Consider the following 23,037-nt stretch of genomic DNA (forward strand, 5'->3'; position numbering starts at 1 on the left):
TCAAAAAGCTTTGACGTGGCGGAAAGTTTTGAAATGGGTCTGTAGTTGCTAATATCATTTTTATTGCCACTTTTAAAAAGAGGTGTAATAAAAGCCAGTTTCCACGCGTAAATGAAAGTACCCGAGGAAAGGGAACTATTAAATATTAATAAAATGGGATAAATAAGAGCTTCGCACTGCTTAAATAAAATTGCTGACAGACCATCAACATCGGTATTTGATGACTGTTTAAGTCGACATCATCAAAAGACAGTGGAAGATTTCCAAAATTGGTTGTATGTTGAAACTAATGCCACCACTATTATCAGGGTCGGACGCGAAGTTGGCCATGAAAAACAGAACAGAAACAGCGAACAGATTTTCCGCATCAAAAGTTATGACTAACGGAACATGATGCATATCAGACTTTGTAATAGGTGAGTCGCATTTAAGCAATTTGAAATTTAAATTATTACTCAAAAATACTAAATCTACGGTGCGACCAAGTAGGTTTGGGTAAAAATTAATTTGTCTTAAATCAATGCTAAAAAGCTATCAATCACATATATTTCATTCAGGCTAGTAACATCACCCGCTATTAATGAAGAACTGGAAGTGTCTTCAGACCAATATATGTTAGGAAGGTTGAAATCCCCTCGCACGCAGAGATGATCACCACCAATTTTATTCAGAGTCAAGGAAACAATATGCGCTGTGTATAGGTTATGGCTACTGTTGGGCGGAATATACGATGCACACAGAAATATTGAGTCTGGGGTGCCTCGGATATGAACACAGACTTGATCAAGCAGCTCATTGTTATTATTAAGTGCAACCTCAGAAGCGTGATGTTTGCAATGCACTGCGATGAGAGCTCCACCACATCTAACACATCCTGTGATGTTAGCATTTCTGTCCTTGCAAAAGACGTCATATAACATGGGGTCGAAGTACTCCGCGCTATGAAAGTTATCATTCAACCACGTCTCGACGATAACGAAGACATCATAATCCTGGTGGGAACTGAATAACCGCAAAAGCTGAGATTTACTTCTAGTTCTAATGCCAGCTTTCATAGTGGATATATCAAGTAAAGGAAACTTAAGTTTACGATCATTATATACTCAGCGTGAGTTTCAATTGTAAAGTTCATTTCAGATAAATTACTTTTTCGAATTTTGGTTAGGAGCAATTCATTTTGTTTTGTTGCCTCTAGAAATGTTGTGTAATGCTTGATCGAAATAGGTGCGTGGCACCGCCCGTTAAAAAAAAGTCTCCCAATTTCCTCTTACAATAAAACTTGGTAACTGAAATATCATTCATACAAAACTATTTTTGCTAAGATATTGCTTATTATTCTAGGCTTCCTACGACCCTTTTAAACATCTTTTATATAAAAGTGGGTGCGGTTTTTAACCGATGCCGTTACAATAAATATTTCATGCTATAAAGAAAGTATGTACTCCCAATTTTATTTCGATATGTTAATATTTCTTCAAGTCATGGCCTTCGATAAAAGGAAAATTTCTTAGTGAAAAGAGGGGCAGTGCCATGCCCATTTTAAAAAATTTTAATTTTTTGCTTTTTCTTGTTATATTTCTACTTGAGAAATTAAACACCATTGATATAAAGCTCTTTTTTGCAAAGATATAGCTTATTTTATTCATCCATGACCTTTTTAAAAATCTTTTGAGCATGGCAACCGCTCTGCTGAATTCTGTTATGATAGTCTTAACGGTTTTTGGTTTTGATTAATAATATTTGTAAAAAAATTTATATCACAAGAGGGCGGTGCCACGACCATTTTAAAAAATGTTTTGCAATTTTTGGAAAGAGTCTCAATATGTGTGGGCTACATTTGAACATTCTGCCATGGAGCCCTTATACTAAATTTCAATAAGATATCTCAAGACGGACGGACGAACGGACTTAGCTTAATCAATTACTTTTCCATCCTGAGCTGGAAGTCTATAATTATGTCGATTTTTTTATGCCGTTGCGATCAACCGTTATGTTACCAAAGTTAATTTACTCTGTGTGCTCCATTTTTAAACTCAGCTGAGCATAATTCACAGAGTATATTAATTTTGTTCGCATAACGGTATCCCGTAACGGCATAAACTAATGGAGATAGATATAGACTTCCACACATCAAAATGATCTGGGCGAAAAAAAAAAATCATTAAGCCATATCCGTCCGTCCGTCCGTACGTCTGTTCGTTAACACGATAACTTGAGTAAATTTTAAGATATCTTGATGAAATTTGGTATGTAGGTTCCTGGGCACTCATCCCAGATCGCTATTTAAAATAAACGAAATCGGACTATATTCTTTGCCATAGATAGGAATCTTGATGTAGATTTACTATGTCCTGTTTTTCAGTAGGAGATTAAACTCCACCACAAGTTGACTGCAACTTCGGGCGCTTAAGATGAGATGGTCAGCAAAATTTTATGTTATCCAACAAAGTGGCAAGATTTTAACCTTCACGTCAACTTTAACTGGAGTTTAAACTCACATTGAAAAACTGGGCATAAGTCTTATATAATTTTAATTTAAACGCTATATCTGTATGGTAACTCGCATATTATTGCCAACTGATGGATAATAAAACCACGCATCGATCGTCACATTAGTAAACATTATTTATCGTAAACTATCAAACACACAGCTGTTGTTGCAAGCAAAACAGGTCAATTACCCAAGTTAACTCAAAATATACGTCTTTTCTGGTTAATTTAAATACAACATCAGCTCAAGTGCAACAACAACAATATGAATGTCATCAGATCAGGAATGTATTGCCAAAGAGTCAATATCAACAGAACAAACAGAAATAATCGCATCACTGACAGTTGCAAACAACATTTGACAACAATAGAAAACGCATAACAGTTGTTGATGCAACAGCATACACAGGTACATATACACTTTGTTCGATGTTGCATGAAAATTGGGAACACACGCCAAGTGAACATTATTCGCTGATGTATGTTTAACTGCATTTCGTTTTATTTCCACACATTCAATATAAATATTGGTATTAGTCTGTACATTAGTGCGTTGCGTGTTTTTTAAATTTCTGAATACAAGGCTTTGGGTTAGGATAGGTTTAAAGGTAGGTGCACAGGCAGGGCAAGCTCACTTGAACAACAATAAGGTCCGTTGTGATGTCGCAGGAGATACCGTGGCGTAAGCCATAGGTATTTAGAGAACCGTTGGGTGGCAACGATGTGGTTTCGAATAAGGCCCACCTCGATCCTAGATGAGCCGAAAGTGCAGTACTTTTGTTTAGTTCTGGCAAAAACTGGAAAGTCGAGCATGAAGTGTTCGGATTATTCCACCTCGTTTTCCCAGTATGTTTAGACGAACCTCATGGACTCCCATCGGTTAGTAACCCCTCAATCAGCAGTGATGGATCAGCTTTGGTAAACTCAATAATTTTATCAGACTTCAGACCAAAAGGATGTCGCAACACTTTAAGAGCTAGTGTCCACTCAGCGTTTACGTTACTCACTCGAGGTCCATCTATAGAAAGGCGCAACAGAGATGGACAGAGGTAATCCGTATTACCTTCAGCAGTTTTTGTTTAGTTCAGGCAAAAACTGGAAAGTCAAGCATTAAGTGTTCGGATTATTCCACCTCGTTTTCCCAGTATGTTTAGACGAACCTCATGGACTCACATTGGTCATTATTCCCCCAATCAGCATCAGCTTTGGTGAACTCAATAATTTCAGCAGACTTCGGAGCAAAAGGATGTCACAACACTTTAAGAGCTAGTGTCCGCTCAGCGTTTACGTTGCTTACTCGAGGTCCATCTATAGAAAAGCACAACAGAGATGGACAGAGGTAATCCGTATTACATACAGCCACCTGTATTCGGTTCAGTTGTACCCGTGCGTGCAAAAAGTTTCGCGTGACAGTTGACAGGTATATTGGTATGTCCGGGGACCCAGATGATATTAATATTAAAATAGCTCGACGCTAAACCTCTAGCGAGAAAAGGCCTTCCCATACCACCCTCGATTGAACCACAGTTGAACTTAGAGCTTTAATTTCCACTATCGGATTAGATTTTGAACTTTCGAGCTTCATCAGCACTGGATAGCATCTCATCCACCGCATTCTTAATTGTGGCAACCTCTGAAGAACCTGTTAATCAGTCCACTATCCCATACTTATTTCTTTCCCTACTAGGCTCTCGAGAGGGCGACTGTTTTAAAGCTTGCACAGAGAGCAGTTGTTGGTACACAATAGTCTATCCTGTCTGGGATGAATTTAAGGGTAGTATAAATGCTGGAATGCACAAGGTGAAAAGCTCAAAAGCCCATGTTACGGGGCCTGATCAGTGACTGCAACACAACCGTTTTCCCCGCAATATCCACCGGATGTATGTTTAGCATGCCATGTTGGTGTTGTTCTAAGAACTCCGCTGATACCAACCAGCACTGCACGTTGTATTGACACTTAAGATTTGGCAATACCCGCCGAGTTAAGTGCGTCCCACCACTATCACATAGATGGGCTTGACTACCATTTTCTATGGTCAGTGTACTACGCCTGGCAAGATTCCCCAGCTCTTAACCATGGTTCCCCTTCAACAATACAAAGAAACCGAGACCTTTATAGCTCTATGCACCACATTTATTCTCCAGGGCAGTTTCCTGTACGATATAATCGACAGATACTTAACCCGATTAAAAAGAACCAACGGTGTGCCCCCAATCAAGGGACTTCTGGAAGCGGCGACTCTGTATTTCCACGTGACAAGGACAAGCTCGGTTTTTCCAGTATTGAGTTTTTGCCAGTTCACAGACCTAGCTCGATTCGTCATCGAAACAAAAGAGCCCTGTAAAATATCGCGTAGGTAGAAATTCACCCTTGATAATGATTTCCAGGTCATCTGCGTAGGCCACCAATCGGCAGCCATAGTCTTCTACCACAACCCAGAGTAGAAGAAATAGAACAAATGATTTTATGCTTTTTTTCTTTTCCCCGCTCCCCCTTTCTACTTCATCCATCCCTTTGTCTCTTTCTCCCTCTCTGTCTGTTGCTAACCTTTCGTCTCTTTTTTCAGCTCTCTTTACCTCCCTCTCTTACTACCTCACACAGTTCTTTCCCGAAAAAATACTATCTGGCTGCAATATTTTCTACTGGGTACCTTTGGTAAAACACGCAAAACTTTTCTCAAAAATAAGATTTGCCAAAGTTTTCTCGGCATTATTGTAGCACACATATTCCAACTAGAGGCGATATTGCTGGAAACTAGTAACATTTGAAAAAAAACCGTCTGGCCTTTCCATTAAATGAATTTAATATGGTGGAGTGCTCTTGCTGAACCCTTGTTCGAATGTTTGGTTCACAGCAAACAAACAAACAAACTGCTTTTTTTGAAAAATGTTTTTTTATGCGGAATAAAAGAAAGTATTGCGTAGATTAATAAAAAAATAAAAGGTTATTAGTTTATTTTAGAATAGTGTTGGCTTGTAAGCGACTCATATCCCAATTAACCACCAATCTAGAACTATGCGTTATATTGGTCCCGGGTCATAGGGGAATAGAGGGTAACGAGAAGGCCGTCGAGCTGGCCCGCAGGGGCTCATCGGAGATGAGCGAGGAAATAACTAGTGTCGAAGTAGGCATACCCTTAGCAGTAGCTAAGGGGAATATCAAAAGCTTCTACTTGAAGAAAGCACAAACAAAGTGGAATAACATCACCACCTGTGCAATGTCAAAATCCATTTGGCCAAACTATGATGGAAAGAGGACGAGAAGTCTTCTGAACAAATTCAGGGCCAACACACGCAAACTGATAGCAGTCTGCAACGTTCATTGGGAAGTAGGTACGCGTGCGGAAAAGATGGGCATTACGACGACTACTGCAGAAGCTGCAAAGATCCAAATGCCAGGGAGACAGTAGAACAATTTATGTGTAAATGCTCGACTCTAGCTAGAGCCCGACTAAGGTTCCTTGGAAACCCGCTTCTAGAAACCTCAGAGGTTTATCTGTGATAGCAATCCCGAATATCCTTAATTTTATCAACAACTCTGGCTGGTTGTAGTACACTGACCGTAACATTCCGTAGGTTTTAGACGAGGTACATGGCATCAAACGGCTTTAAATAGCTACTTTGGCGACCAGGGTCGCAGCCATTTCACCTACCTACCTACCTACCAATTCGCAGCTTGAAGTATGAAGATGTTTTGCTAAACACGTATTAGGGGACTTTATTTCAGTATATTTTTGTATAAGATGCGTCCATAGCCTAAGTATGTGAATATGACAAGCGGCCATTTTTCTCTGACTTAAAAAAGGATAGCCTAAAACTAGCATCATTAGCCATTTGACTTGGCAACAATGGTTGCATGCAACATAATTTTCCATCGCTTTTGTAAAAGTTTATTCACAAACACGCACGCAAATGCCTTAGGTCCGGTTTATGAGTGGTTGGTTGGTAAACTCTAGTCAAATTTAAACTCCAGTTAAACTACTGAGCAGTTTTTCAGTCAGTTTAACGCCGCCTTCGGGGTATACTGTTTTGTGCGGCAACATTGATTTTTTTATTATCTAGATAATTTGTAGATACGGAAATAGCTGGATTTTATTTACGCAACAAACATGGAAAAAACTCTCCGGCGAAATATATATCTAGTTCCGGAAGTGATATCCAACATCATTATTTAATTATTCTTAAACCAGATAGTTCTCGAGTTGATATTCAACTTCATTCTCCAGACACTATCCAACCTTTGAGAAATTTTGTAAAATTAAAAGTTTTCCAGTTGATCTCCAACGTCATTAATATTTTCCAATTATTATCCTAATTTCGAGAGATTTTGAGAAATGTACAGTTCTCAAATGAATATTCAACCCATTTTTCCAGTTGATATCTTACATTATATATCGAGCTGAGGTGGAGCTGAAAAAAATCTCCAATTATATAGGCGGCCGCCGTGGTGCTCGGCCTGCCACACCGAAGACCCTACATCAACATCATTGAATCATACATTTGAGTCCAGTTAGAGAACCGCAACTTGTTAATTACATTTTTGCAACTTAAGTAATAGCATATTTTGCTTTATAAAAAGTTCCCTCTTTTGCTGAGTACGCTAATATTCTCGAGTTGAGCCACTGTTTCGAAACAACTTTCGAGATTTTAGAAGTATGCCTAGTTATCAACATGAGCTCTAATTGTACTCAAGCCCAAATGCTTGTTGGGTATATTCGACGCCATTTCGTACAAACGCAAATAACTGATAGGTTAACTAGAGTTTAACCCTGGCAGATCGGCCGCTTAAGCTTAGCTTAAACTTCAGTTAAAGTAGACTGAAAAACTGCAAAATAAGTTTAAGCGTAGTTTAACTGACAAACTGAGTTGAGCTTGTACTGAAAAACCGGGCCTTAGTGTCATAAGAAGTGTACAAGTGAATATTAAGTTGCATGTAGAAATGTGAATTCAATGCATTTGTCACTATCAACCTGCTCGGTTCCACGGCTTAAAGTTGATTTAAAAATATTTGTGTGTAAATTTCATTGACTGTTTGACTGATTATATAGCTGGCAATAGAGGTCAAGTATTGTTGGCCACTTCAAGCTTAAATGATTACGTAAATATGTGAAAATAATTGCTTAAGTAGCAAGAAAGTCATTGCGCATGCGTAAATACTTGCACTCAAGTAAGAATAGAAATAGAGTCAACGATTTGAATTAGGTCAAATAGTTCGAAGGTATTCAGCCAGAGTTCTTTAGGAATTGGGAGGCTTACATACAAGAGTATATAGAAATGTATGAGCTAGTGGACATAAGTCAACATTAGGGTTGTCTCAGCATTAACTTAGGCTAAAGTTGTTATACTTAAGCTTTTGTTCCTGGCGTCCTGCTACATGGCCCATGCTCTGGAGGTCCCACCGATGGAGTGCAAAAGGCTAGTACAGGAGGAAGGGCGCAAAGGGTGGTTGGTCATAGGCGCAGATGCAAATGCGCACCACAATGCGTGGGGAAGAGCAGATACGAACGAGAGAGGCGAATCTCTGTTTTGTTACATCCTGCAAACCAATTTGCAGATAGCCAACAGGGGAAATGTCCCTACATACATTGGACCAACATCCAGCAATGTTCTGGATATTACATTGAGCTCCGAGCGTGATATATCAAGGTATGATTGGATGGTTCTTGATAGACTATCCTTCTCCGACCATGCGTATATCAGCTTCAACATCCCCCTAAAGAGGGTAGAGAAGGGAGGAACCTTTAGAAACCCTAGGTCAACGAACTGGACTAAATTCCAGAAACATGTAGAAACAAAACTGGGACAACCCAAAGAGGTTGCTAATGTAGAGGAACTGGAGGAGTCGAATGAATTCCTAGCAAGGACGCTTATGACTGCGTATAACAAAGCTTGCCATCTAAGAAGATTCAGAGGAAAAGCAAAGCCGCCATGGTGGAGCAATGAGCTGAGTCTTCTAAGAAGACAGGTAAAAGAAATGTTTAAGCTCGCAAAGACCGCGGAAAGCGAAGCGTTGCGGGACGAGTACAGGGATCTACTGAGGATCTACAAGCGTGAAATTACCAGGGCGAAGAGAAACTCATGGAAAAGTTTCTGTACGGACATAGAGTGCTCCAGCGAAACAGCACGGTTGAAAAAAGTCCTAGCAAAGAGAAACATAGTCCAGGGACTAATAAAGAAAGAGAACGGGGAATGGTCACGTAATAGTGAGGAATCCCTTGAGGTGCTTCTGGATACACATTTCCCATCGGGAGACGGTTTAGAGGAGCCAGCAGACATCACTCACACTTCGATCACGGAGCTAGTAGTGCCGGGCTTGGTGACCGATACCAAGATCGAGTGGGCAGTGAAGACGTTTTCTAAGTTTAAATCGCCGGGCCCAGATGGTATATTCCCGGCCATGCTACAAGTCTCAAGTAGGGCGGTCGTGGAATGGCTTAAAATAATATTCGATGGGTGCATACGACTGAATCATGTACCGCACTCTTGGAGAACTGCTCGTGTAGCATTTCTACCAAAGGCGGGGAAGATCGGTCACATGTATTCTAAAGACTATAGACCCATTAGCTTAACATCATTTCTGCTCAAAACCTTTGAGAGGCTGATAGATGTGTACATAAAGTCCAACGTGGATGAAAATCTGCTCTCCACAACACAGCATGCGTACACCAAAGGCAAGTCGGTAGACACCGCATTGCATAGGGTGGTAATAAGCATAGAGAAATCCCTGGAATATAAAAGTATGCTCTAGGAGTCTTCTTGGACATTGCCGGGGCTTTCAATAATGTTGCAAAATGGGCGATATGGATGGTCTTAATAACATTAAAGTACATCCTGCCTTAATCAGATGGATCGGCTGCATGTTAAATTGCAGAAAGATTACGTCACAATGGGGATTTTACGAGGCCACGAAATCAGTGGACAGGGGCATGCCGCAGGGAGGGGAGCTATCATCTCTGCAGTGGACGCTGGTCATCAACCAACTGCTCAGGCAATTCGATGAGGGACCCGTAAAACTTACGGCTTACGCAGATAACGTTGCAATTGTCATAAGCGGAAAGTGCCTTCCAACGATTAGTTCTTTGATGGATCGGGCGCTTCGCGATATTCATACCTGGGCATCTAATGTCGGGTTGAAAGTCAATGCGGAGAAGACGGATATGGTCTTGTTTACAAAGAGGTACAAGGTCCCAAATTGGACCAGGCCTAAGTTAGGAGGGGTGACCTTACAGGAGAAACCTTGCACAAAATATTTATGAATCATCCTAGACAGTAAGCTGTCATGGAAGCTCAACGTGGAGGAGAGGGTCAAGAAGGCCTCAACGGCACTCTACGCATGTAAAAGAATGCTGGAATGTACGTGGGGCCTATCGCCCTCTTTTTCTCATTGGGTTTTTACAGCGATTGTAAGCCCTATTCTATACTATGGAGTTCTTTTTTGGTGGAAAGCCTCACAAAAAACAACTTACCTCAAAAAATTAGAGGGGTATGCAGACTACCGATGCTTAGCATTACGGGAGCCCTGAAAACAACCCCGATGGCTGCACTGTATGCCATTTTGCACATCCCACCTGTAGACCTGGTAGCAAAGAACAAAGCGTTAACGACCGCAATCAGGCTCGGTGCTTCGGGGCAGCTTGAGCGCCGACCATATGGTCATAGTAGTATAGCGTCATCAATCACAAGACGAACAGACTACATGATTCCCTATCTGCGCTTCGAGGGAGATCTTAAGGCCACAATAGAGGTGGACGGTTGGCGCAAGGGTGCGCAAATGGCGGACGAGGCGATACATGTGTACACCGATGGTTCCAAAGTAGTGGAAGGAGTAGGGTCTACGGTATACTGCGCTGATCCGGAAATAAGCAGATCATACAGGCTGCCGGATTACTGTAGCGTTTTCCAAGCGGAAATATTAGCCGTAACCAAAGCAGTAGAAACCCTAGAAGAGAATAGCTTAAGCTGCAACTGTGTTAACTTTTATATTGACAGTCAAGCAGCAATTAAGGCAATAATCTCGCATAGCACAGCATCTAAATGCGTGTTAGAGTGTAAGCAGTCTCTGGAGAGAATCGGGACAGGGAGAAGCATACATCTATATTGGGTCCCAGGGCATATGGGAATAGATGGGAATGAAAAAGCGGACGAACTAGCTAAAAAGGGCGCATCCCTTGAAGCTTGCTCCGTAGATGTCCCAATTAGATTGGGCGAGATTAAGCGAAGGCGAGAGGTGCACATGATCGACCAAGCGGGAAAGGCGTGGGTTCAATCGCAGGGCTGTAAAGTGTCGAAGATTATATGTAGGTCTTACAACCTTAGACTAACACAGTTGCTCCTATCATTAAAAAGGGAGGACTGTAGACTCATGACGGGTATTCTGACTGGACACTGCCTTCTGTCGTCACATGCCTTTAAACTAGGCTTGGTCAGTGATAGCAGATGTAGGAAGTGCGGGTTGGAGGAGGAAACGATCGAGCACGTTCTGTGCTCGTGCCCTGCAGTTGCCAGGCTAAGACTCCAGCTATTAGGAGTGATACAGCTGTCAGATCTAGAAGCAGCAAGTGGCTTAAGTCGTAGGAAGCTTCTAGTATTTGCCAAGAGGACGGAGTTATTTTATAACAAAGGTCCTGGTTGTTGATAGGGTTTTTCAGTTTGGTCGTTAAAACAAACTTCTGGTAACACTACGGACTCAATCAGTCTATGTGAGGTCCTCGTGGACCGGCCAGTTCAACCTACCTACCTAAGCTTTCGTTCCGAACTGTTAAAGCGTGTCCTGCAGGTGTCAAAGTTAAGATTCCTCTATAAAGAATCGAGATATTAAAATATTTTTTTTTTTTGTTTTCTCATACCAAATATCGACAAAACTTTAGTAGCCGATACTACATATAAATGTTGATCCCTATTGGAAACGGTTAAGTGGTGCCACAACGCAACAAAGTTAAAATATACAGCCTTCATATTGTTTAAAATATAGTGTCTTCATATAGTAATCTGAACTTGGACCCCTGTATAATACACATATTGTAACGAATTTTGGAAAATTCCGCTTATTCCAAACCTTCTGATAACGTCCGAATCGCTAAACTGTTCAATAAATAACTACAATATTCAGTAATGCAAAATGGTCTTTATTAGACTACTTTGAGAATACTTCACAACTAGTTGCGTGTTTAAATCAAACTGCTCACTCAGCTTGCTGTGCTTTTATACTCTCCGCTGCTTCATTCGCATATTTCTACAAAGGCTAGACGTTTCGCCTTCTAGAACTGCTGTATCTTCTGCTTGGTAATTGAGCTACATGCATATTTGTAGCTTATGCGTCTCTCATAGTCATATGCGTGTGTATGTGTGAGCAACTACTGCGGTTGATGACCACAAGCGTTTGCGTGAAATATCTCTTCGTTGCCTTTTATATATGTGTGTAAATGATGATTGATGTGTTCATGTATATACGAGTGGCTGCTTCATGTTTTTTATTGTTGCGTGATTATTTATTTAGTATCAGCTTAGTGATGCTAATTTTCGTCACAATATGTACCTTAACTCAGAAGAGCAGAAGAAGGGATATGCTTCCTTTCCCCAACACCCTCATTCTTCCCCTTACCGCTTTTCTTTCTCCATCGTCTTCCTTTGAACTCCTTCATACTTTTTATTCTCACTTTTGTTCCTCTTTGTATTTTTTCCGCCTTCCTTCTCTCCCTTTCCTTTCACGCACTTCACACTCTATCCGTGTTATTGACTCCCTCCCCTTTGTCCCACCTTTATTCTCTTTTTTCTCTATCCCCCTTTCCTTACATACGTTTGTGGTCTGCCTATATTTTCTTTTATCCCATTCATGTCTCCTTCCCCTTCACGCTATCATTTCCCCATTTGATCTCATATTTGTCAGTTTTATTCATCTCTCCAGCCTCTAGCCCTTTTTCGTTTTATCCACATCTTTTTCTCATTTTTCTTTTTCTCCTTCTTTCACTGCCCATCTTCCTCTCCACTCTTTTCTTGAATTTCCTATAATTTTTTCCACACTATTTCCCCTTCTTCTCCCACTGTTATTAACTGTTCCGTTTTCTCTCCAACTGAGCTCTCTCGTATACAACCTCACCTTCGTGATTGACTCCTCCCTCTACCGCTCCTATTAAGATCCCTCATATGTATGTTTAATATTTTCTTGAGATATTTGCAAAGATTTAACGATCTTGGTACATTTTCCGGAAGTGGCATGGCGTTTATCCTTTTTCCTCTCCTTCCTTCCTCTATCCTTTTTCCTTCTCTTATAGCGATAAAACATTCCCCAAAGATTTTGGGGAGCATTATCGATGATGACTGTCCTTCGCAGGATATTGCTCCGGTGCGTTCTGAAAATTTACATAATTAAGACCCTTGCCCGACCATCTTTGGAACGATTTAATGTGGCCATGTCTGTAGACTTAAGTCGCATCTTACGACGATCATACCTACCGCGAAAACATTATAAGCTCCTCAACCAACTGGGAGCTTAAATTAGGTCAAACTGACCGGTCCGTGGGGACTTTACATAGAGTGAAGGAGCTCACAGTTTTATAAGAAGTTAGTTTAACAACTAAACTAAAGATCCTTATCAAAAACCAAAACCTATGTTATAAAATAACTCCGTCCTCTTCCGCTGAATGTTTGTCTTCAATGCATACTGTAACGAATTTTGGGAAATTCCGCTTATCTGAAACCTTCTGCTAACATTCGAATGGCTAAACTGTTGAATAAATCACTCCAATATTCAGTATTGCAAATTGGTCTTTATTTAGTTTACTTTGGGAGTATTATTTCACAATTAAATTCACAAACAACAGCGTGTTTAAATCAAAACTGAATAATGATTGCTCAGCTTGCGCTCTTTTATACTCTCCGTTGCTTCGTTCGCATATTTCTCCTAAGGTCTAGACGTTTCAATTTCTAGAACTTTTTTATCTCCTCTCTGGTTACCATCTATATACATGTATATTTGTAGTTTATATTTTCTTCTGCCATATGCGTGTGTATATGTGAGTAGCTACTTCAGCTGCTGAATAAATTTGTGTGTGTGAGATGAGATATCTCTTCGTCGCTTTCTACATAAGAGTGGCTGCTTTATTGTTGTTGTGCATTTATTTAGTAGCAGCTCAGTGATAATAACATTCGTTACAATACTTATTCAAATCTTCAATCTAAATACTAAATGATATAATTCCTCATACCTTGCGAACTACAGGTATAAGATTTCGGGAAGCTTATTAAAAATCAAACCCAAATCGATAGTTCAATAGACCTTTTCCATATAATTTTCTAAAATTCACTTCGCATGTATATAAACTTCTCATTATGCATGCGCTTACTTCCTTCTATTATGACAGGGAAGAGGAACTACATTAATACATTCATACTAATACTGATACATGAAATCAATACTTACATGACAAACAGCTGGTTGCATTATATTGTACAAAGTAGGGTGCGCATTCGCAAAAACCATTCGCCGAACAAGAGCTGCCTTTGATAAAATCTGTACAATCCATATCATGTTGGCATTTAGAGCCCAATCGTGGTTCACGATGCAGTTGGGCTTGCGTTAAGAACGCATCATTAAGCGCTATAAAAATAAATATCTGTAAAGAAATTGAAGTAGAATACGAAATTTATGTTTATTATTTTGATTTACAACAACAAATTAAGATTACAAATTATTTAATAATCGGTTTCATGCAATGTTTGTTTATATACAAAAATTATCTTTGGTGGCAAATTATTCATAAATCTTTTGTTTTACTAAAAACTGTACAAATATAGAAGTTCCTACATAAAATAAGATGGTTAGGAGTGCCGGATACCGAAGTAATTGTTCACCTACTTTCCACCCAAGGACTGGATTTTCTCTTGATCATATAGTGTACTGGAAGTACTCTCATACAAGCCAGCTGCAGCAGCTGTTTGTTGATTCTCTCTAGTCGATCCTGTTTTCAGATGCTACTGAAAAAAAAGGTTATGGATCAATAGACTGTCAAGAACTATTTTCATTCTCGCGGTCGAATACAATAAAACTAGTAGTTTTCGTTGAAATTGCTCTAAGTTTACATTGAAATTTTTTTTTTTTTACTTTTTAATTTTATGGTAAAAAGCGTGTTACATATGTACGTATGTACTTACATGTATAAGAACCAAGCATTTTCTAAGAGTCGGGTACTTTTTCAGATGCGACTACTTTTAAGATCCGAGTACTTTTATTCTTATTCTTACCCGCGTTTCTAAAACCAATGACTTTCTAGAGCGCGGGTAATTTTTCAGAAATGCTTACTTTCTTAGAACATGGTACTTCTGAAAAGCGGGCACTTTTTTGAACCGTTTTTTTTCGAATCGAAGTACTTTTCTTAAAACCAGATACGTTCCCGAATTCGGGTACTTTTTTAGAATCAGGTGCATCGTTGGAATTGGGTACTTCATTGGAACAGGGTACTTTTTTTGGATTCGGTTACAACCGGACAGCTTTTCAAAACCGAGTTTTTTTGCATTCGGGTATTTTTTTAGAATATTTTGAACTGGGTAACTCACTTGGCCAACAAATGCACTATAAGTGCTAGAATATACCAACAGTGATTAGCCCTAACTCTTAGCCCAAAAAAGAGCAATGCTTGGTTTTCAATAGGTCAAATTTGACCTCAAACTTGGTCACATCAACGAGAATGACTTGTCATGCAACGTCAAATGCGTTTGCCATTCGTTTTGACTTCAAAACGACAATTAAATTTACCAGCGAGTGAAAACGGCAATTGCCCAACAGTTTGGCAAATTTGACACTAAAATTTCAATTGGCAATTTATTTTCGTCAGCCAACTGTCATCCAATAAACAAATAATGCCAAAGCGTGTAAAAAATGGTTAATATTGAAAAGAGCTGTGAAATAAGTGAATGTGTTTGTACGATATGGGTATCAAATTAAAGGTGTTAATGATTATTTAAAAGGAGTGGGCCTTAGTTCTATAGGTGGAAGCCTTTTCGAGATAACGCCATAAAGGTGGACCAGGGGTGACTCTAGAATGTGCTAGTACGATATGGGTATCAAATTAAAGGTATTAATGAGGGTTTTAAAAGGGAGTGGTGGGCGTTTTCGAGATATCGACCAAAATGTAGACCAGGGTGACCCAGAACATAATCTGTCGGGTACCGCTAATTTATTTATATATGTAATACCACGAACAGTATTCCTGCCAAGATCCCAAGGGCTTTTGATTCCGCCCTGCAGAACATTTTCATCTTCTTCAACTTAATATGGTAGGTGTCACACCCATTTTACAAAGTTTTTTCTAAAGTTATATTTTGCGTCAATAAACCAATCCAATTACCATGTTTCATCCCTTTTTCATATTTGGTATAGAATTATGGCATTTTTTTAATTTTTCGTAATTTTCGATATCGAAAAAGCGGGCTTGGTCATAGTCGGATTTCGGGTTTTTTTTCGATTTTTGCTCAAGTTATCGTTTAACGGCCGAGCGGAAGGGCAGAAGGTCGACTGTGTATAAAAATTGGGCGTGGCTTCAACCGATTTCGCCCATTTTCATAGAACACAGCTATCGTCAGAAGAGCTCTGCCCCTACCAAATTTCACAAGGATTGGTAAATTTTTGTTCGACTTATGGCATTAAAAGTATTCTAGACAAATTAAATGAAAAAGGGCGGAGCCACGCCCATTTTGAAAATTCCTCTTATTTTTGTATTTTGTTGCACCATATCATTACTGCAGTTCAATGTTGACACAATTTACGTATATACTGTAAAGATATTAAATTTTTTGTTAAAATTTTACTTAAAAATTTTTTTTTTTAAAGTGGGCGTGTTCTTCATTCGATTTTGCTAATTTTTGTTCAGCACATATATAGTAACAGTAGTAACGCTCCTGCCAAATTTCATCATGATATCTTCAACGACTGCCAAATTACAGCTTGCATAACTTTTAATTTATCTTCTTATAAAAGTGGGCGGTGCCACGCCCATTGTCCAAAATTTTACTAATTTTCTATTCTGCGTCATACGATCAACCCGCCTATCAAGTTGCATCACTTTATCCGTCTTTGGTAATGAATTATCGCATTTTTTCGGTTTTTCGAAATTTTCGATATCGAAAAAGTAGGCGTGGTTATCTTCTGGTTAATTTCATCAAGACACCTCAAAATTTACTCAAGTTATAGTGTTAACGGACAGACGGACGGACGGACGGACATGACTCAACCAAATTTTTTTTCGATACTGATGATTTTGATATATGGAAGTCTATATCTATCTTGATTCCTTTATACCTGTACAACCAACCGTTATCCAATCAAAGTTAATATACTCAGTGTGCAAAGCACGCTGAGTATAAAAATAAACAGACAGGTTCATATTCAGTTCATAACACAATCGAAGATGTCTATCAAAGATACATTTGTCATTTTATCTCTTATATCTTTTCTATAGCGCCTTTATATTTATGTCTCAACATATTATTTGCTCACTCGTCAGACGTATCGCGATTGCATTTAATTAATTTGCTTTCGTTTTTATGAATGAAAATGCTTCAAGAACAACAAACAACAAATAGCCAACTATTAAACAACAATTACCATGAGTATTAACGGTAATTGGGCACGCCTCTTAGCGGCAATGGCCACAACAACAATAATAAATATTAATTCAAGTATAAGAATGAAAACAAATTGTAAGAATGAAATCATGAATTAACTTAATAACGATAAGCTGAGAAGTCAACCGCTGTGACGGCATTCAACATTTATGCTGCCGCTGTGCCTGCCGTCTTTTTCCATTGAATGATTTGCGAGTCAGGTAATTTGTAAGTCTTCAAAATAAATTTTCATATGATTTTTCCACATGTGAGAATATAAATAAAAGCATCAGTTACGTTGCCACCAATTGTTTATTGTTTTTTTTTTTTCTGTTTATGTTCTTTGTTCCGTTGCTTGGCCGCAGCGGCCAACGCTATAATTACATAAATACAATCAACCCAACTTCGGGTCGCACAGTTGCTTGGTTAAACAATGCTATCTGACAGAATTCAAACGAAAATCTGAGATATGCTTGCGAAAACCACCATCGGCCATTGAACTTGTTTAAATTATATTTGTATACTTGCTTAGAGATAAGTTTATGAGCAACAGAACTAACTGCAAAGGTAAAATCTATTACAAAAGCGTGCAATGCCGGGGTCAGTATCCCCCGTTTTGCAGAGTGCGCAATGATTACCTCAAATTTTCGTGAGATTTTCAGCTTAAGGGCCATTGCTTTTCTTTATTTCGAAGATATTTTCAAACCTTAATGTACAGAGTGTTGCCTTCGTTACTAGCAGCATAGGAAACGCTGGTTTTTACCACTAACGCACGAAGTACACCAGCAGGGGCGTTCTGATTACACAAAGCAATGGAGTGCTGCGTTTGTAAGGGCTTCGGCCTGTAGGCTAAGAAAATGTTGACGACAATTAGCCCCATAAAGTGTTAAACTACCGGCAAGTCCTTTTTGGATATAGCCGCCATGTTTTGCCACAACGTTGAGTGTGGACAACTCTGTATTCTCCAAATTGGCATTCCACGTGAGGACTCTGCTCGTCGAAAGTTCTAACAAACATAGTTTCTTATCCCTATACAAAGCACCTGGACAGCTGTATTCGAGGTTAAAGGTAGTGTCTTGGTAACACACCATCTTTGTATGAGGCGCAAGATTTGTCGCATGCGATAGGATATTGCAACTTCATGCATCCCTATAATTAGGATTACTAAACAATCTACATATCTTATAGAATAGAGAGCGTGTCCTAGTAACCACGATTGCCTCAATTGACACAAAAATATTCATTCCTGTACAAGGCTTAACATTATATAAAAACATTTCCAGTCTTCACGACAAGTCTATCCAAAGGTTTTTTAGCCCAGAAGGAAACATTTCGTGTATAGCTTTAGCAACATGTTGCATCAACACGTAACCAATTCTTCATGTCGCCGGCAAAAATGTGGAAGGAGGTATGGAGAGATTTTCAAATGCTGGTAGAAAATTTTACTTATTTGTTGAGAAAAATTTATCTGCACTATGTCATTGTCATCATTAATAGATGCTTAACCGCATTAGCGATTTTAGATGTTTCCAAACAAGTCAGGCCAAAAATTCCTATTTCGCCATAACCGACGCCAAACGGGAGCACCAAGGGAGGTCAAGCATTCCTCCGCTCGCCTCTCACAAATAAATGGAAGTCTCCTTTGTACTCTGCTGCCGAATTGCGGTGTCGATTGAAATACCTTTTTGATCTATCAGCACCAGCAATTCCACGCTCTTATAAAAGATTATGCCTCCACGGATTAGTTCTGCTGCTAGAACTATCTTCTCCAGCATTAAGTTAAAGAAATCATACGAAAGGGAGTCGCCTTGTCTAAATTCTTGTTTGGTTTCAAATGCATCGAAAAAATTCTGCCCAACACTTACGCAGCTGGTGGTGTTGCTCAACGTCATTTGGCAAAGCTCTTATTAACTTTGCAGGCAACTTAAATTCAGTTACGGCAGCATACAAGAAACTACTTTTCGCGCTGTCAAAGGCTGCTTTGAAGTCGACAAAAAGATAGTGAGTGTTGACTCTCTTACCGAAAGTCTTCTCCAGAGTCTCATGCACCGTGAAATCTGGCGAATAGCAGATTTACCAGATTTGAAGCCGCACTGATAAGATCCAATCAGCTCATTTAGTAAGAGCATCAGTCTTCCATACAGTATGCTAGGCAGTATCTTATACACGATATTAAGCAGGCTGATTTCGCAGTAGTTAGGGCGCTTTGCTGGATCTCTTTTCTTATGGGTTGGGCAGAGCACACTTAAATTGCAATCTGGAGGTATGCGCTCGTCCGACAATACTTTGCATGGGATTTGAATGCTCTTTATCAACTATCATAATCTGGCGCCTTGTTATTTTTTACTCGAAATATTGCCATTCTCACTTCGTCATAGTAGGGGTACCGAAATATGTTTTCCGTTATCGGCGATTATGGTAACTGGTCCGTATATTCCTTGGCTAGGTAGCAATTATCAGCAGTGCCCCTCCACAACCTCATCACATTCTGCACGTCAGTTACCAGGTTGCCATATCATTATTGTTGGAGTTTGCTCGTCCTTAAAACCTTCCGCTATCCGCCGTAATGTTTTGCTAGCATTTACGGACATTAATCTTATCAGCCAGCATCAGCAGCTCTTCGCGCTAACGCTGTTCTGCTACACATCTTTTGCACCCTGCTGATTATGCGGGCTAATAATATACCAGAAATAGGTATGCCTTCTAAGGAAACATAAAAATAATAAGGTTTTGATGAGGACTTTCTTTGTTTCACAAAACCAATACGGTAACTGTATAGCATACTATGATTTTATAGACCATGATTTAAGCCCATGTACCTGGAGTGCCCGAATTCTTTGAGTAGAATGTACCGATGCCCTGCTATTTCGGTTGGTTTCAGTACATCGGCGCTGAAAATGATAAAATCTTCTTACATGAGAGACTGGAAAAGACACAAAATGACTGCCACCGTCATGATATTGAAGTCAAGTTGGGTGACTTTAACGCTAGGGTGAGCAAGGAAATGGTTTTTAGTTTTACAGTCGAAAAATGTAGCCTCTACATTGCAACATCTCCCAACGAGTTGAGGCTGATGGATTTCATCGCGGCTTTAAATATGGTCATTTGCGGTACTATATTTCAGAGGGCTGTCAACTTTCAGAAATATAACAAGGTTACTTGGTCGCAAAATTGTTGTTGTACGTACTCTGTTATTCTAGCAGTAGCAAGATACCTAAGTGGACAAGCACTTTTTCATAGCCATATTTTATTCCCATTATCCATCTTCTTTGGTGGATATTTCTCAAGGCATTAAGCTATCAATGTGGGGGTTGTTGAGAAAAATGTACCCCAAAGTCCGTACTGCGAGGCATGTTGAGAAAAACAGTGCCTTAAAGTCTGCAGTAAGGGCAAGGGTGCAATATCTCTCAAGATCTTCAGTTTGGTACATGTGCCTGGACGCCACCTCGAAGGACTTGCCAATTTCATAAGGGTGTGTAATGTGCATAGGAAGGGGCTGTCCCTGCTACAAAGGGTATACGAACTCTCATGCCAAGTGGCATACCTGGTTATTAGCAAGCCGCAGCGTCAACAGGAATATCGTTTCAGTAGTGCGGGTTCGCGCTAATACATGTCAAAGGCTTTGAAGAGATTCACACTATAAAACGAAGCGATTGTAGCCTTATTAGCACTTTCTCATGGGGCAATCAGCGTGCCCATTATCAAGTCTCTTCACGGGATATTTCTCAAGGCATTTAGTTTACAATGTGAGGGATGTTGAGAAAAAGTATACCCGAAAGTCGGCAGTGTGTGGCTGTACGAGCAAGGGTGTGATATTTCTCAAGGCCTCTTGTTTGGTACGCGTGGCAGGACGCCACCTCGAATGACATGCAAATTTCAAAAGAACACGTAATGTGTATAGGAGGAGTTGTTCTTGCTAAAAAGGGTGTACGAATTTTCATTTTTTTGACGTGTAGAACTACAGGGTTTTGTTTTGGTTGTTATATAATTTTTTTTTTTTGAAATTTCCATTGGACTGTCAAACGTTTTTTACACGCAACGTCGCAGATGTTTGTTGTTGATATTTTGAATGTATAAAATATACATTTTATGTTAAACTTTAGGCGCTAAATATAAGTTCACCTCGAAAGGATATTAGACTGAAAGAAATGGTGCTAGTAAAATCAACAAATCGGTTCTGTTGTTCTTGACTTAACGGAGATTCGGTGAAATTGATCGAATTGTGGTTAGTTCGACCGAGTTCTTTGTCAAGCCAACAAATTAGTTTGATCATTTAAACAGAAGAGAAATTGTCGATCTTAAGTTAACAAAATTCTGTAAAATTGACAGATTCCTAATCAATCAAATTAAAATTCAAATTTATTAGTTGAACAAAGTGGTTGTGACAGTAAGACGGAGTCTGTTATAGCACATCGTCCGTTTTATAAATACAATATTATTACCATAAAACTAAATTCGAGTTTAAAATTAACAATAAAACGATTTTCTTATAATTCAGATTAATGTTAAAACTAAATTTAATGTTAAACCTTAAATACACACTTAAGACTAAAGAGTAGAGCCATTTAAATATGGTAGGAAAGAAAAAACAGAGATAGGAAGTTAAAGAGATGTAGCCATGCAGTTATGTTGAAATTACAATATTCACACTGAGCTGAAGTAATCATGGATCACCTTTTTGTAATTGCTCCTACTCAAAGCACCCTTGAGAAAATCAGGTATAGAGTTCCAAAGCCTTACAGCATTTGCAAAAAATAGCCTCGATGAGGCCAGATGGTAATGTTTGGGGATTATCAGATTGCGGTCTAATCTAATTGATTTTTTTGTTAACACAACTGATCTTACTGGTCATTTCAACAGCGATCAACAGTCAATACATGAGCAAATTTCAAAGAAAATTTTACGCTCACTGCGCTCTCTACTTTGTACTTATGTATGCTGTATAATATATGTATGCACATATTTACGTATGGATATGGCGGCCGCCGTTATGTAATGGTAGCGTGCTCCGCCTACCACACCGAAGACCCTGGGTTCGCACCCCGGGCAAGGCAACATAAAAAATTTAGAAATAAAGTTTTTCAATTAGAAGAAAATTTTCCTACGCGGGGTCGCCTGTTCGGCAAGCACTCCGAGTGTATTTCTGCATTGAAAAATTCTCAGTGAAAACTCATCTGCCTAGCAAAAGTCGCAACATAGGTACTTTCGTACAAAGCTATCGCAACAACTTTGTTTGTTCATTTGACTACTAAAACGGTCAATTACGAATCAACGATTTGTGCGCAGTTGATTCAACATCTTGTTGCGATGGATAAAAATTGACAGAAATTTCGGTTGATTTTACCAGTTTTTTTCTTTCAGTGTACTTGTGTGAGTGTTACGTTTTCTGAGCGTTGTATACTTCTTAAAATTAGAGAATATCTTCTGCGTTTATTCAGCATCTTAGTCTGAGAGAATTGTCTTAATATTTTGCTTCAAATATTTTCAATTGAAAACTGGAATTCCAAATAAGCTATTTATAGGTCTCAATCTTATGATATGCAGTGTACTTAGCCATAAGCAAATCTAAGCACGTACGGGAATTTTAACTTACTAATTCTATTTCGTTCTAAGTGGTTTGCTTGCTCCATTTATAACACAACGCCAGCTAAAATATTACCAAGTGGCAGCTAACCGGCAGCCACTTACCTATGCATACGTGTTGCGCATGTGCAACACCTCAAAATTAGCTGGCGGCAACCTGTTGCATATGCTGAAATGTAGCTTTTGATAGTTTAACATGTAGGTATCCACATATGTATGTATGTGCACACTAACACTGGTCAACAGCATGTAAATTTTATTTTAGTTTTAGTGGGCATTTAGGTAGCCATGTATGTACATACGTAAGTTCTTTTGTATATTTAGCTTTAGATAGCTTCCAGAATATCAAACATACGCGCGCTTTAT

At 39.2% G+C, this 23,037-nt stretch overlaps 1 protein-coding gene across 1 annotated transcript in view; it reads right to left on the reverse strand.

Annotated features, from left to right (window-relative positions):
• Window positions 1–23,037, reverse strand: part of ImpE1 (Ecdysone-inducible gene E1) — a 169,017-nt gene that overhangs the window by 59,317 nt on the left and 86,663 nt on the right. Inside the window, exon 3 of the mRNA XM_067787938.1 lies at window positions 13,910–14,102. Within this exon, the coding sequence (XP_067644039.1) occupies window positions 13,910–14,102 (193 nt within the window). The remainder of the gene's footprint in view (window positions 1–13,909; window positions 14,103–23,037) is intronic.

The sequence above is a fragment of the Eurosta solidaginis genome, chromosome 5, assembly GCF_040869045.1.
Source record: "Eurosta solidaginis isolate ZX-2024a chromosome 5, ASM4086904v1, whole genome shotgun sequence".
Lineage (NCBI taxonomy): Eukaryota > Metazoa > Arthropoda > Insecta > Diptera > Tephritidae > Eurosta > Eurosta solidaginis.